Source organism: Sitophilus oryzae, unplaced genomic scaffold (genome assembly GCF_002938485.1).
Source record: "Sitophilus oryzae breed Bouriz unplaced genomic scaffold, Soryzae_2.0 scaffold_562_pilon_pilon, whole genome shotgun sequence".
Classification (NCBI taxonomy): Eukaryota; Metazoa; Arthropoda; class Insecta; order Coleoptera; family Curculionidae; genus Sitophilus; species Sitophilus oryzae.
The window spans coordinates 1,310,024-1,325,674 of record NW_022147154.1 but is presented as its reverse complement, the minus strand read 5'-3'; the positions used below and the strand labels follow the sequence as shown (position 1 = coordinate 1,325,674).

General features: G+C 37.0%; 1 protein-coding gene across 1 annotated transcript in view; it reads left to right on the top strand.

Annotated features, from left to right (window-relative positions):
* The window catches only part of LOC115887359 (transcription initiation factor TFIID subunit 1), a 58,449-nt gene that overhangs the window by 32,465 nt on the left and 10,333 nt on the right, over positions 1 to 15,651 (top strand). The window contains exons 7-17 of the mRNA XM_030906779.1: positions 524 to 643; positions 2,469 to 2,629; positions 7,509 to 7,696; positions 7,760 to 7,958; positions 8,542 to 8,755; positions 9,210 to 9,371; positions 10,327 to 10,528; positions 11,953 to 12,361; positions 12,909 to 13,183; positions 13,470 to 13,763; positions 14,729 to 14,953. Of these exons, the coding sequence (XP_030762639.1) occupies positions 524 to 643; positions 2,469 to 2,629; positions 7,509 to 7,696; positions 7,760 to 7,958; positions 8,542 to 8,755; positions 9,210 to 9,371; positions 10,327 to 10,528; positions 11,953 to 12,361; positions 12,909 to 13,183; positions 13,470 to 13,763; positions 14,729 to 14,953 (2,449 nt within the window). The remainder of the gene's footprint in view (positions 1 to 523; positions 644 to 2,468; positions 2,630 to 7,508; positions 7,697 to 7,759; positions 7,959 to 8,541; positions 8,756 to 9,209; positions 9,372 to 10,326; positions 10,529 to 11,952; positions 12,362 to 12,908; positions 13,184 to 13,469; positions 13,764 to 14,728; positions 14,954 to 15,651) is intronic.

Below are 15,651 nucleotides of genomic sequence, written 5' to 3'. Positions count from 1 at the left end.
CACTGCGACCTTAAAGATCTATTGTGTGCCCCCCTTCCTTGAGTCATCACACAGTCTATAACCCATCATATCCCTGTTGTAGAGGGGACAGGGTATTTCCCATCCTCGTCTGACAACAGTTCTTCCTCCGAGGGTACACACCCTTCCACGGTTGGAGTTTGGCCCTCCGTGCCCCCCTTCACAGTCGAGGAGCTTGCCTCCGGCTGAGGAACCCGTGAGGTGGAGGCTGGAGGATCTGTCTCCATTTTCTGAGATGGATTTACAGAGGTTAGTTATCCATCTACGATATTAGTCGTACCAAAGTTTATGTCACGAATGGTTATCGTCTCGGCGCACTCAGTGATGAGGCGTTTTGGAGTTTCTCCATACTCCCCACAGAATCGGCATTCGCCGTTGTTTCTCATCAGCTTCAATCTACTGAGGTGCTCATTGAGGACAGTGTCCTGTTGAAAACTCCGTAACAATTCAAAGATTGTTCTTAGCATGTATTTAGTATTTAGATACAGATTCTTGTTTTTTTTAGACATTTAAAAGTACACCTGAGGTGGAAAATAATGAATTTTCCGATGATGCGTTTCTTATGGTAACTCAACTTCATTGGGAAGACGATGTTGTATGGGATGGAAATGATATTAAACATAAGGTAAATTTATTTATTTTTAATGTTTTGTCTGATTATACCATATATTTAGGTATTATTTTTACTTCAATACCCTGTCCATTATTTTTGAAGTGGCGTATTTGTAAAATAAGCTGTACGTACACTGGTGCGATCACGGCCGCGATCACGATTTCTACGCGGCCGCGGCCAAATTTGCTGAAGAATACATATGAGCCGTTTCACATTGGCGCGATCGAGTTTTGGAGACGAAGCGGCCTGGCGGCGTTCTATTCTGCGGTGGCGATCAGATTCAACTTGTCGAGTTTGATCGCGTTATCGCGACCCAACTGATAGGAATTTTCTGTTATTTTGTGTGTTTGTTCTTGTTACAATTTAGAAATGGAGTTAACAGAGGAGCTAATTAAGGCTGTAAAAATACACAAAATTCTATATGATTTATCCGATCCAAGTTACAAAAATAATAGAATTAAAAATAAAAAGTTTGAGACAAAATTGGAGTTGCAATTGGATTGAATAGTACATACATACGTAAACATTTTTATTTTTTAAGTTTAAATATTGTAGGTAAATATTTAAGAATGTTTTTTTTTCGGAATACATAATTCACATTTTTAATTTGTACCTATGTATACCTACAGGATAGCTCACTACATATAGGTACGGCAGTGAACGTGAACGCGTTGGTGTGTGCTAGAATGATCGCTCATGTTATCGCTGCCCTGATCGTGATCGTGATCGCGGCCGTGATCGCACCAGTGTGCGTGTAGATACACTAATCTAAAAAAAAATATAAAGAAACATACGTTATTATTGTTTGTTCGGCGATCGTTCAACATCACGTTATACCGTATGATCGAATAAAAACGGCGTCAGTGATGGCTATGAAATGAAGATCGCTGTCATTGTATATGTACATTTATATGGGAAATGTCATCGATCGTCATTTCCAAGCCAACGGGACGCCGTTTTTATTCGATCATACGGTATATTGTCTAACTCTCTCTTCCACTTGACAACCAGACGTAAGAAATTGGTGACGTCATTGTTGCGTTTCGTAATTTACTGCATATTGTTTTTAGTGACTGTCATTTGATTTGGGGTTATAATTTCATTGACAATCAAAGCCAACATTAAAATTTAATTGCAGTGTTAAACAATTTTTAATTCTTACTCTATGACTTAATTTAAAATTCAATTTTTTGTTACTAAAATGCGTTGCAAAGCGAGACAAGTTCTCATCGTAAAGTTAATTACTTATTTTACACGATAAAAGAGACACTGGTAAAACACTTTTGCCCGCGGGTGCCGTATATGAAGTAATACAATTTGTGTAGTCTTACATAAAGACAAATTAACTGCGTTTTGAAATAATATAGTTTAAGAAGTATGAGTATACTTAATTATTTTAGGAATCTTAAATCTTACTAGAGTATCAAAGTGTATTTTATTGTATAGAACCTCAAGTTTTTTCGTAAGTTTATTTTTAAAATAGGTACGACTTACCTGAAAAAAACTGGTATGTGCGCGTAATATTATACATTGAAATGGAATCAAAATGAATAAAGGTCAACATACCTACACGAGTTTAATAAAAACGGAACTCGCTCAATAAATAATTTCAGAACGTGCTTGAAGCTTTCTAAACCATATGAACTGATCTCAGATACACGCTAAAATGCATATTTGACAAATAATGACGTAACGTTGAACGACCGCTGGACAGTAGCAAAATATCATTAGGCTATAAACCCTATGTTCACAGTTAAAAAAAGCACTGTATATATTTTCTATTGTAAAAAATTATAAAATACTATTTAACGAGTATTGGTTTGGTTTGGTATTTTAGGTATTACAAAAATTAAATAGCAAAACCAATGCTGCTGGATGGGTTCCAAGTAGTGGTAATAGAACAGCACAGGCATTTAGTCAACCTGGCAAAGCAGGTAATATTAGGATGCCGATAAATTCAAACCCACCACTTCCAGGTTTAAAACAAAAAACACAATTGTAAGTATTTTTATATATCATAAAATACACTGAGAATATACCATATTGTTACGTTTTTCGTCGGTTCCGTGTGGATAGAAAGTCACAATTTATTTAAACACTATTTATTTAACACTAATTAACAAAAACAATAACGATAAAAGACTTATAGAACTATTTACAAACGATTTATAACTAAGAATTTATTTTGAATTTTAGCGCGTCAACTGTATATTTATAACTGCCCTCTCTAGGCCACTGCCGCCGGCTTTTATACCTACAGCAAAAGAAATCTAGAATAGTCCATAGATCGTTAGGTGCATAGAGAAGGTTTTCGAATGTTCACGTATATACTAGTCCATTCCAGTGGGACTCGATTCTTCTCGAACGAATGAATCATTACGGTGTCTATTCTTTAATGCGATGTTAAGGTCATCTGAGGGCGGGACATATAGTTAGGTTAGGTCGAGTCCACACGGGTCCGCAACACTGCCCCCTTCTTATGTACATGCTCGTCCCGAGATATACACGGTGAATGAAGGTATTTGCAAAGCTGGCCCCTGGTACATTGCGAAGTCTGGTAGAAATAGCAGTCTACAGTTTTCTCTCCCGATCTCAGCTTTGGGTTGTAGCAGCAAACGAGGATCTCGATTCCCGTAAATCTGAACAAGACTTCAATCATGTTCCGGATTGTACGCCAACTCAAACCATCGAGTCCACACGCCAGCTTCGGAATGGCTAATCGTGCAATGTTGTTGTTTAGCAGGGCTTCTCTCAGTTCAATCAGGGTCTTCCATAGATTGAGATAAGTCGGCTTACTCGGGGACCATTCCTTGGTGACCAGGTAGAAGATGTGCCTTGCTTGACCATGTGCATTGTCGGTTAGCCTCAAGACGCTTCCAACCTCTGGATCCTGTCGGCGTAGTTCTCCGACACGCCCAAACTTCTCATTGAACGTCGCAGCGATTCCTCTGGACATCCGCAAATCTCGAGCCACACAATGAGCGAGCGAATAATCAGGAGGCACGGAAAAGAGGTCTCGTTGATCTTCTTTGGTTACACCATAGCGAGCCTTCTCACTGCTGTTGTATCGGGCCATGAAATCGTCAAAGGACATCTCCGAATCAGGGGGATCAAAGCTGCAGGTTCTCACGGTCCCAGCACGATCTTCTATTTCGCCTTGGTAGGGGCTCAAACGGTTGAAATGGACTACCCTCGGTTTTCCTTTTGGCAATTTTCTGATACGGTATACGACGTCATTAATTCTATCCATGACTTCGTATGGCCCTTCCCACGAGGATTGTAGCTTCGGAGATAACCCACGACGTCTCTGCGGGTTATATAGCCACACCAACTTCCCTGGTTGGTATCCTCCATGCTCAGCTTGAATGTCGTAGTGTTCCTTCATTCGGTCACTAGCACTTTGAATATTTAGGCGGACTCTCTGATGAATGTCGTCCATCCTTTGACGTAGTGTGTGGACATAATCTTCTCCGGCGACTTCTTCTCCCGGTCGGCAACCAAATTTCAGATCACAGGGTAGGCGCACTTCCCGTCCCATAACGATGCTGGCTGGAGTTTGCCCTGTAGATTCTTGGACGGATGAACGGTAGGCCAACAGGAACAGGTGAAGAAATTTGTCCCAGTCTCTTTGGTGGTCAGAGACTACTTTGGCCAGATAACGGTTGATAGTTCTGTTCATGCGTTCAACCATCCCATCGGATTGTGGATGTAGAGCAGTCGTCCTGGTCTTGCGGATGTTCAGGACTTCACAGACGCCTTGGAACAGATTGGACTCAAAGTTTCTTCCCTGATCTGAATGAAGCTCCATGGGAACACCAAACCTGCAGATCCATTCTTTAACAAGGGCATCAGCAATCGTGGACGCTTCTTGATTTGGCAACGCGTAGGCCTCGACCCATTTGCTGAAGTAATCCATTACTACCACAATGTATTTGTTGCCATCGTTCGTCTCCGGGAAAGGACCAGCCACGTCGATCGCTATTCGTTCGAAGGGACTACCAACATTGTACTGGCGCATAGGGGCTTTACCACGCTTTTGTGGTCCATTGATGGCTGCGCAAATGTCACATTTCTTACACCAGGCCTTCACATCTTCTTTGCAGTTCACCCAGTAGAACCGTTCACGCAGCTTGCCAAGTGTCTTGGTAACACCCAGATGTCCACCGCTGTTTCCATTGTGAACTTCCTCCAAGACTTCTGGGACTCTCTTCTTTGGAATGACGATCTGCCTTCTCTCTTCTTGTCCCTCCGGTCTCTCGATCACACGGCGAAGTAGTCCGTTATCTATTACCAAGGAATTCCACTGGGCCTAGTACGACTTTACGTTCGGCGAATATCTGCAAACTTCTTCCCACGTTGGTCTTTGGCCTGCGTTAATTACTAAACCTAATTCTGGGTCACTGGTTTGGTCATTTGCAAGATCTTCGGGTTGCCAACTATCATTAACCACAGTTGTTCTTAGGAGTTTCACTTCTTTCTCTTCTGCTCGGGAACAATGCTTACAGTCCTTAGCGCAAGGTCTTCTGTAAAGTGCGTCGGCATTCCGATGGATTGCCCCAGCTCGATGTTCTGTGTCGAAGTCAAATTCTTGTAATCGGTGAATCCATCTAGCTACCTGCCCTTCAGGATTCTTAAACTGCAACAGCCATTTCAAAGCAGCATGGTCTGTTCTTAACAAGAACTTTCTTCCATAGAGATACTTGTAGAAGTGTTCCACTGCTTTAACTACTGCTAGTAATTCTCGTCTGGTTACACAGTAGTTCCTTTCCGGTTTTGACAAGGTCTTACTAAAATAACCAATGACTTTTTCTTGACCATCCTGGATCTGAGACAGAACAGCGCCTAACGCAACATTGCTAGCATCGGTATCCAATATAAAGTTTCCGTTGCCAAGAGGGTAGCAAAGTATGGGCGCACTAGTCAGGGCCTTCTTCAATTTTCGGAATGCCTCGTCAGAATCTGAGTCCCAAGAGAAACGCCTCTCGCCTTCGGTAAGTCTGGTCAATGGTTTTGCGATGGTGGCGAAACCCTGTACATAGCGGCGATAGTATGTGCATAGTCCCAAAAGCTTCGTAGTTCATGTTTATCTTTAGGTATTGGCCACTCTTCCACTGTCTTGGTCTTCTGTGGATCTACCGCAACTCCTTGGGAGGAGACTACATGGCCCAAGTAGTGTACCTTTTCTTGACACAGATGACATTTCTTGGGGCTAAGTTTCAAACCAGAGCTCCCTAGTCGCTTGAAAACTTCTTCCAAATTCTTCAGATGATCGTCAAAGGATTTCCCAACCACTATGATGTCATCCAGGTACACTAAACAGGTAGTCCAGGATAGTCCCTTTAACACAGACTCCATTAGTCTCAAAGGTAGCTGGCGCGTTGCACAATCCAAAAGGCATGACGGTAAATTGCCACAGTCCGGAGCCCACCGAGAACGCTGTCTTCTCTCTGTCTTTCGGCGCTATGTCGACTTGCCAATATCCACTCTTCAGATCTAACGTAGAGAATATCGTTGACCCCGCCAGCGTGTCTATAGTATCGTCTATCCTCGGCAGGGGATAACTATTCTTCTTGGTAACATTATTGAGCTGCCGATAATCAACACAGAACCTGGTGGTACAGTCTTTCTTCTTTACTAGTACTACCGGCGATGTCCACTGGGCTGTTAGATGGTTCGATGACACCCTCTTCTTTCATTCCTCAAATGATTTTATCAGCTTCTTCACGTTTGGCGAGCGGAAGTCTTCTCGGATTTTGTTTGATTGGTCGTGCATCTCCGGTATCAATTTTGTGTTGTACTAAATTGGTACGACCTCTCTGTCCTGCTTCTCCTTTATCAAACACATCTTGATACTTGATTATCAGGTTTCTCAATTTTCTACTATTTTCGGGAGATAATTCTTTAACGTTTACTAAGTCCTTCACCATTTTGTCCGGAATTTTTGAAGTCGAAACTTTGGAGGCTTCCACGCTTCGAATGACAATTTATTTAAACACTATTTATTTAACACTAATTAACAAAAACAATAACGATAAAAGACTTATAGAACTATTTACAAACGATTTATAACTAAGAATTTATTTTAAATTTTAGCGCGTCAACTGCACTGGTATATTTATAACTGCCCTCTCTAGGCCACAGCCGCCGGCTTTTATACCTACAGCAAAAGAAATCTAGAATAGTCCATAGATCGTTAGGTGCATAGAGAAGGTTTTCGAATGTTCTCGTATGTACTAGTCCATTCCAGTGGGACTCGATTCTTCTCGAACGAATGAATCATTACGGTGTCTATTCTTTAATGCGATGTTAAAGGTCATCTGAGGGCGGGACATATAGTTAGGTTAGGTCGAGTCCACACGGGTCCGCAACAATATAAATAAAAAAATGGCTGTGTATCACTATTTTATTTTCTTGTATCACTATTTTATTTTATTTGTTATTGTTATTGTTGTTGTATGTGATATTATATGTATATGAAATGTAATCTTGATGATGCTTCTGACACGAATAAATAAATAATTTTATTGCATGTTATATGTTTATTTTTACGGTTGTTAAAGGATTTATTCAGTCTAAATATTAATTTCTTAATATTTGCCAAGAATAATTTATACAGGCTGAGTATAAGTGCAAATATTTTTATATTTCAACCCCAGGAACACGTCTATGAGATTTGTTTTCGCAAAAAAAGATATTGAGAATCGTGCATTTTCTTTTAAATATTCTTTTTTTAAATTTTTATTCACCCTGTATAAACTTACAACAATCTGTACACAAACAATAATTGTTTGTTGTTTTAGTTATCTTTATATCTTATTCCTATATATTCTTTATTAACTATGATTATGTATTTGAAGTAACATATTTTTTTTTGTAGACAGTTTACTAGACAAAGAAACGATCAAGATCAAGACGATACATGGTATTCCATATTTCCTGTAGAAAATGAAGATTTAGTTTATGGGAAGTGGGAAGATGATGTAATTTGGGATACTGAAAGCATGAGCAATATTCCTAAACCTTCCATATTAACTTTAGATCCTAACGATGAAAATATTATTTTAGGTTATTTTTAAAACTTTAAAATTAGTTTTATACAAAAACTGTTTTGTATCTCTTTTATTGTAGGCATACCTGACGATATAGATCCCTCAAAACAAATTGCAGGCCAAGCTACTCCCGTTAAAGTCAAAATTCCTCATCCTCACGTTAAAAAATCTAAAATTCTTCTTGGTAAGGCTGGAGTTATAAATGTGCTTCAGGAAGATACACCACCTCCGCCGCCAAAATCGCCGGATAGAGATCCGTTTAACATATCTAATGACATGTAAGTATTCTTCCATATGTACTCCATGCTAACTTAATTTGTCTGTTTATTTCTGGTAGTAGGGTTCCTGAGCTATGTATTAGTTGTGTCCCAAATATATTCTATTTCCAGTGTTGTGTTATTTACTTAGATTAAAATAAATAGAGCGCACGAGCCAATCCATTGTTTGGCTCCTCGACATAGGGCAGTATAAACGCCATTGGGGACATTTTGCCATATCTAAAATTTTATCGCCAGATTAGGGAATACGGATCTTTAAAATATTTTATTGGTTTATTAATATTTTAGGATATCAATTACTAAATGATATATAAAGTGTCACTATGAGTTCATAGTAGAAACTAAAGTAAATAGTGTTATCGAAGAAAATTTAAAAAAGATAAATTCAGATAAGAGAAAATAATTTTAATAAACGTGACAACACTGGAATTGAGCGCTTACTCCGACTTTGTTTTTACTAATACCAACTTAAATTTATTTTAGTACAAATATCAACTTTAATTTTTTTTTGGTTTCTTTTCTTCAAGTAGTATAGATAAATTAGAAATGTTTTTGATAATTTACATTATGTCCCTTTTTTCAGATTTTATCAGCCTCGTGCGTCTGAATCTACACTACGATTAAAGGTTGGAGGTGGCAACTTAATTCAACATTCCACACCTGTTGTTGAACTAAGAGTTCCATTTATACAGACTCATATGGGTCCTATGAGATTAAGGAATTTTCATCGTCCTCCAATGAAGCGCTTTTCTCATGGAAAGTTAGCAAATCCAGGACCTCATTCTGCATTGCCTTTAGTTAGTAACATTTTTATAATGAATATTAAAAGTTTTATTTTTTTATTTTTAATTGTCGTGAAAGATATTTTTCCTATAAATATTTAATACAATATATAAATATATCGTAAATTTTCTGAATAGTGTTTCTGAAACGAACAAATGAGGAAACATTGCACATAATATATAATTTTCAAATTTTTTTCTTCCAAAAATCCTTTAGTCTACCAAACAACACAGCAACTTGTCTGCAGAATCAAAATTGTAATGTCTTTATTTTTTTTTCTAAAATGTTGCTTGGGTATATTTTATAAACAATAAAGGTTCATTTAGAACCTCGAAATTAATGGAATAAATTAGTTGTTTATTCCACTATTATTTGAACTAGATTTGAAGTAAATACTTGCATTATGTTTTTATACAACAATAATTTATATTTTGGTAAGATATTTTAACTCGAGAATATTTTTATTAGGTCAAGTACATTAAGAAAAAAGCTAAACAAAGAGAACAAGAAAGGATGGCTTCTGGAGGTGGTGATGTATTTTTTATGAGAACACCAGAAGACTTGACTGGCAGAGACGGTGATTTAGTTTTAGTGGAATTTTGTGAAGAACATCCTCCTCTTATGAATCAAGTGAGTTTTAATTATAATATCATATCGATGGACTCGCTGTTTTATTTGTTATAATATTCAGATACGATTAAATATTACAGGTTCTGACTTCGCCATATTATGTAGAATGTAGAATGAGCGGAAGAGAGTTAATCACTGCGACCTTAAAGTTCTATTGTTTGTGTTCTATCTCCCTTTATGGAGTTATATAGTCTATAACTCATCATACATGGGTATCTTCTTCATGGTCAGGTCCTCACAATAGGAATTGACCTCAAGTCCAAGGAGGCAGTAGAGAAAGAGATATATGTCCTCTATTATAGATTCGGGACAACACCGATATCAGGTCTACAGAGAGACCAAGTTAAAGAGGTGGAGAAAATGGAGACAGATCCCCCAGCCTCTACCTAAGAGACAAACTCCTCGACTGTGGACGGAGACAAACTCCTCCTTGAGAGATTTTCACTCTCTCTCTTGACCTTTGGTGGGGATGCGCTAGGCTGTGTCTTGGTTCCTTTACGCTCCCCTGTTTCGAGGAGTGTTTTCGCTTTTACGTCCTCTGGAGCACATCGTTTGTGGAGCAGTCGGAGGTATCTCCGTACTCCTGTTCCGCTGAGATCCAATCTCAGCTAGTCATCTAGCCCGCCTTGTTGACCCAGGCTCCAACTTTAATTTTTTAACTGGGAAACTGTAGAGGAAACGGTAGCTTGTGTACCCTGTTGGGTCTAGAAATAGGCTACCGACCCTTACTATAGGAGATGATAGCTTCTGTGCCACTTGTGGAAGCTAGTCTCGCGCAAGTGTAAGCTGTCCCACATGGTCCCTAGTACCTTACTAAGAGCTTCCCTACCAAAGTCAAGGTCTTGTATCTCCTAGGGGAAGTCGCCATATTATATCTTTGATTTTATGTATTTTTTTTTTGTTTTGACTTAATTTTCTTCAGATGTTGCTGGTGTTATCTTTGATTACTTTTTAGGTGGGAATGTGTTCTAAAATAAAGAACTATTATAAAAGAAAAGCTGCTAAAGATGTAGGACCTCCAACTTATAAATATGGAGAAACGGCTTATGCACATACTTCCCCATTTTTGGGAATTTTACATCCAGGTCAATCTATACAAGCTATCGAAAATAATATGTATCGAGCTCCCATCTACCGTCATCAGATACCTTCTACAGGTTTAACTAGAATTATTTATACGCTGTGTCTAGGTGCATGTTAACGTGTACTAAATATAAAACTTCGGTGCACGCAAAACGTCATTACACTTTTTTGGCGTAGAGTATTTACGTTTACCAAGTTAGAAGTGCCTAAATATTCAAACATACACGTTAAATAAAATTGAAGTTAGATTACTCAAACATCAGTCGTACCTATAAGTTTATGGCACGAATGGTTGTCGTCTCGGCGCACTCAGTGATGGAGTGTTCTGGCGTTTCCCTATTTTTACAATATCTACATTCGCCGTTGTTTCTTATCTTCATTCTTCTGAGGTGTTCATTAAGGAGGCAGCGTCCTGTTAAAAACCCGTGATAATCGGAAGATTGTTCTTACTTAAAGTTCTGAAAAGTTTCTTCGAGTGTCTTAGACCCTTGGAGGATTCCCATTTTAGGTTAAGATGGAGTCTTCCAGATTCTTGAGTTCCGCTTTAAGTTGGTTTACACTTGGGAAACAGAACAGTTCTGTCCAGTTAGTGGAGTGTTCGCTCCTTTTCTAGCTAGATTCTTTGCTTTTTCATTGACTTCTATCCCTTGGTAGGCAGGCACACAGAGTAGCAGGACTTTGTTTTCTTTGCCTAATTTGTACAGATAGCGTTACCTTACCCTTCCTGTTACCCGTGTTACCCGTTAAACATAAAGTTAAAGGCAAAAATCAAACCAAAACGATGCAGATCAAATAGTTATACGCCATAAACAAAATAATTGTCTTGACTTATTTGTTCATTTAATGTGCAAAGGTTAATTTTTGATATATATCCAGGTTGTCCCAGAAATAAGTGCAAGTATTTTAAGGGGTGGTAGATCTCGATAAAAGAAACGTATTTTCTCTCTATCGTTTTTCAAATAAGTCCAAAATAAAGTTTTGGAGATAGAGTTATTTTACTTTAAAAATTTCCAAAAAAATGATATTTTGCTAAAATTTTGAGAAACTCTGGATCTTTTCTGGATATTTCTTGTAAATTTAATCAAATACTTATGTTGCCGTATTATCAAGAAATTATGTTTTTTTAACTAAAAACTAAAAAAAATTCTAAAAAAATTTTCAAAAAAATTCGAATTTTCAATTTTTTTTTTCGCAAAAAAACCTCATAGGCGTTTTTTTGGGGTTGAACTATACTACCAGTTAAAATACTTGCACTTATTTCTGGGACACCCTGTATATATATATTTAGTTCAAACAAAAAATCGTAGGAATTGTAATACAAAAATTATATAAACTGTATTAGTTCAAACTGACGTGCTGCGTGTTTATATACTTGATCACAGCTATGATGACGTTTTTTCCCGCGTACATAAATATTCTAATGTGGTACACGTTAACGGTGCATCTTCGACAGAGTTATTTATAGTGTAGTTACTTTACTTAGGCACCTTTATCGTAGATTTTTTAATTATACGAACCAGACAACAATATTACATTAGAGAAATCGATTCTCTATTCGTTGCTGGCCAAGAATGTCCATTATATGAAGTACCTGGTCCGAATTCTAAACGTGCAAATAATTTTGTTAGAGATTTTTTACAAGTATTTATATATCGTCTGTTTTGGAAAAGTAAGGACAATCCCAGGCGTATAAAAATGGACGATATTAAAAGAGCTTTTCCGTCACATTCGGAAAGTAGCATAAGAAAGAGACTTAAACTTTGTGCTGACTTTAAAAGAACTGGAATGGATTCGAATTGGTGGGTTATAAAACCTGAATTTCGATTGCCCACGGAGGAAGAAATTAGGGCCATGGTATCTCCCGAACAGTGTTGTGCTTATTTTAGTATGGTAGCTGCTGAACAGAGGTTTGTATATGATACATATCTAGTAATAAAAGGAAATTGTAGTACAATCAATTTTGATATTAAGTTGGACAAAAAACAGACAAGTGCGAATAAGGTCGAGTGGTTATAAAACGGACAAGAATCGTCCACCGAGTAGGCACAAATTTATAGGTACATATTATAAATAGTTCAGAATCTAGTCTCGCAGTTTTTTCCGACCTTTTTTTCATCCTTCGAAAACTATACATCATAAAAATAACTAAAAATCTGTTTAAGATTAACGGAATCAAAATTTATAGCAAGTAATACCGCATTATACTACCAGTATCGGGAAAAATCTGATAACTATATATTTGGAATTAGATCATAAAAAAATATAGTTTTATACGGAATCCTCGGTGGGCGAGTTCGATTTGCACTTGTCCGTTTTTTTTCCTTTTGAGATACGGAACCCTGAACCCTAAAAAATGAACATTAATACAAAAATTATGGAGATCTGTATATAATATTTTTTCCATTGAGCTATAAAATACATTTATCTTGAAATAGACAATTTTGTCATTTTCAGATTAAAGGATGCTGGTTATGGAGAAAAATTTATTCTTACGCCAGCGGAAGATGACGACGAGGAAATGCAATTAAAAATGGACGATGAAGTTAAAGTCGCTCCTTGGAATACGACTAGAGCATATATACAAGCTATGAAAGGCAAATGTTTGCTACAGTTAAATGGACCTGCTGATCCTACAGGATGCGGTGAAGGGTTTAGTTATGTAAGGGTACCGAATAAACCGACTCAGAGTAAAGAAGATCAGGAATCACAGCCAAAAAGAACTGTTACAGGTATTTTCCTGAGAAACTTAGGGTATAAACATAGTGGGGCATCTCGATGGGATGCTCGCCGCGATGCATCGAGATGCCTCACTATGTAGGTACCATTAGTTCAACTGGTATACAGTGTGTTCAAGATACAGCATAAAGTCCGCATCATATAATTTTTTTAATTTAGTGACTTTCAACGATAGTTTCTGCTTTGATTTAGATTAAAAATGACTTAAGAAAATGTTGCCTGTTGTCCCCGGGTATCTATTTTGTTGTCACCTGGATTAGAGGATATACTTTTTTTTAGGTACTGATGCCGATCTTAGAAGATTATCTCTGAATAACGCTAAAGCACTTCTCCGAAAATTTGGAGTACCAGAAGAGGAGATCAAAAAACTCTCCCGTTGGGAAGTCATCGATGTTGTACGTACTCTATCTACAGAGAAAGCTAAAGCTGGCGAAGAAGGAATGGACAAATTTTCGAGAGGAAATAGATTTTCAATTGCTGAACACCAGGAGAGATATAAAGAAGAATGCCAACGAATTTTTGATTTGCAGAATAGAGTTTTAGCTAGTTCCGAAGTCTTAAGTACTGATGAAGGTATACAATGAATATTTAGATTTCTTATACTTAGTGATTTGCTTTTGAGGAAAAAGAATTGTGAGGAAATGATTTTGAGAATGAAAGTATTTTTTTTTAAATTCACAGGTGGTGATTTAAAACAGAATCATTTTAAATAAAAAAAGTTTTCAACCAATTTTTGAATATCGTCTGTCAAGATTCATATAGATAATTACAATTTTAGGAAACTTTATTTTATTCTATTATTTTTACAGTACCGTACCTCAATAGGAAAAAAAACGGAACCCTTACAGAATCACTTTGTTGTCTGTTTGTCCGTTCTACTGTCTGTCAAGACCTTTTATCTCGGGAACGCGTGGAGGTATCGAGTTCAAATTAAAACCATAAACTAAGGTCTACGGTCCCTTGAAGCTGTGAAAAAAATTAAATTTCTAAAGTTAATGTTAAAAAAGATACTACCCAGTCTCAAGGGAATCAAATTTATTGGGCATTTTCCGTTGATCTAGAACTATGATATTTTGCATTACTTATTCGTCTTTATTTAGAGTGCGCAAATAATCATCGAGGTTAAGCAACGGGATGCAAATTTTTTGTAGATTTTTTTTAAATGTATAGCAATTTGTACAGAATAGAAAAAATCTAAAAGGCGTATATTTTTAATTAAATCACAGAAAAGGGTCTTTATGCAAGGAACGGCGCGCGGTCCAAATTTTGAATTGGGTTAATCGTGTCACGTGGGGTATTGTATGAAAAGGCTTCATTGGCACAAGCTTACACAGATTATTAATTATTACCTACAAATTTGTACGGAACGGTGAGCGAGTCCGACTCGCACTTGTCCGGTCTTCTTTGGTATTTACTTCTCGTTCTATGATTTTTGTATTTTTTTCGTGGTTGTATGATTTTAGAATTTTTGTGATTTCACCAACCAAAAATATAAAACTAAAAAGCATTCTTTTAATTTTGAAAATTGGTAATAACAGGTGAAAGTTCTGAAGATGAGAGCGATGAAGATATAGAAGAAATGGGGAAAAATATTGAAAATATGTTGGCAAATAAAAAAACTAGTACCCAGTTATCCCTTGAAAGAGAGGAACAAGAACGACAAGAATTAAGAAAAATGATTTTGGAAGGGGAGAAAGATAAAAATAAGGATAAGAAGAAGGACGAAGAAGAAAGTCAAGATCAATCTATTTTCTCTCAACAAGGTAAAGCAAACAAGTATATTTTGTCATTTTAATACATTAAGCTTATTTGTGTTTTATTTTACCCATAATATAGGCTTGCTGCATTCTCCGCCACCATCGGAGAATACCGTAAACAGGCGACTCACGGGTTTAAATAGCGAATACACAAAAAAAATGTTATTAATTATATAACAAATTGTTTTTCGTGTTCTAAAACTATAATTTCTAAACATTCTAAAAAATAAAAAGGGTAATTTTGATATCTTCAAAAGGTTTAACTTGTATTATAATTTCTTATTCAAGATAATAAAACTTTCTAGACGAGTTCAACTACGGTATCGAGAATAGTTTTACGCACCGGTTTTGCTAGCGGGGACATAACTGGGACTATTTGGGCTGTAACGAAATATTTTAAAGGTACATAATTACAAATTTTAGAAGATATTCAGAAAAAAATTAACCCACATTTTGATGTGGGTTAATCCTCCATTTGACACGTGATTAAAAAAAGTATACTATTAATATTGATCAAATTACATTTTATCCTCTCACAGTACATGCTTATTTAATTTTTTGGTTTTGTAATGGATACTTTGTTTACCCATTTGTTTCGTCGACCTCTGTTACACACAGGCAAGTAAGCCTTTGTGTAAAAAAATAAAGGTAACTAGGGGTTGAGTGGATAGTTCTGATTTATGTCGTACCCAGCATGCTGTCGG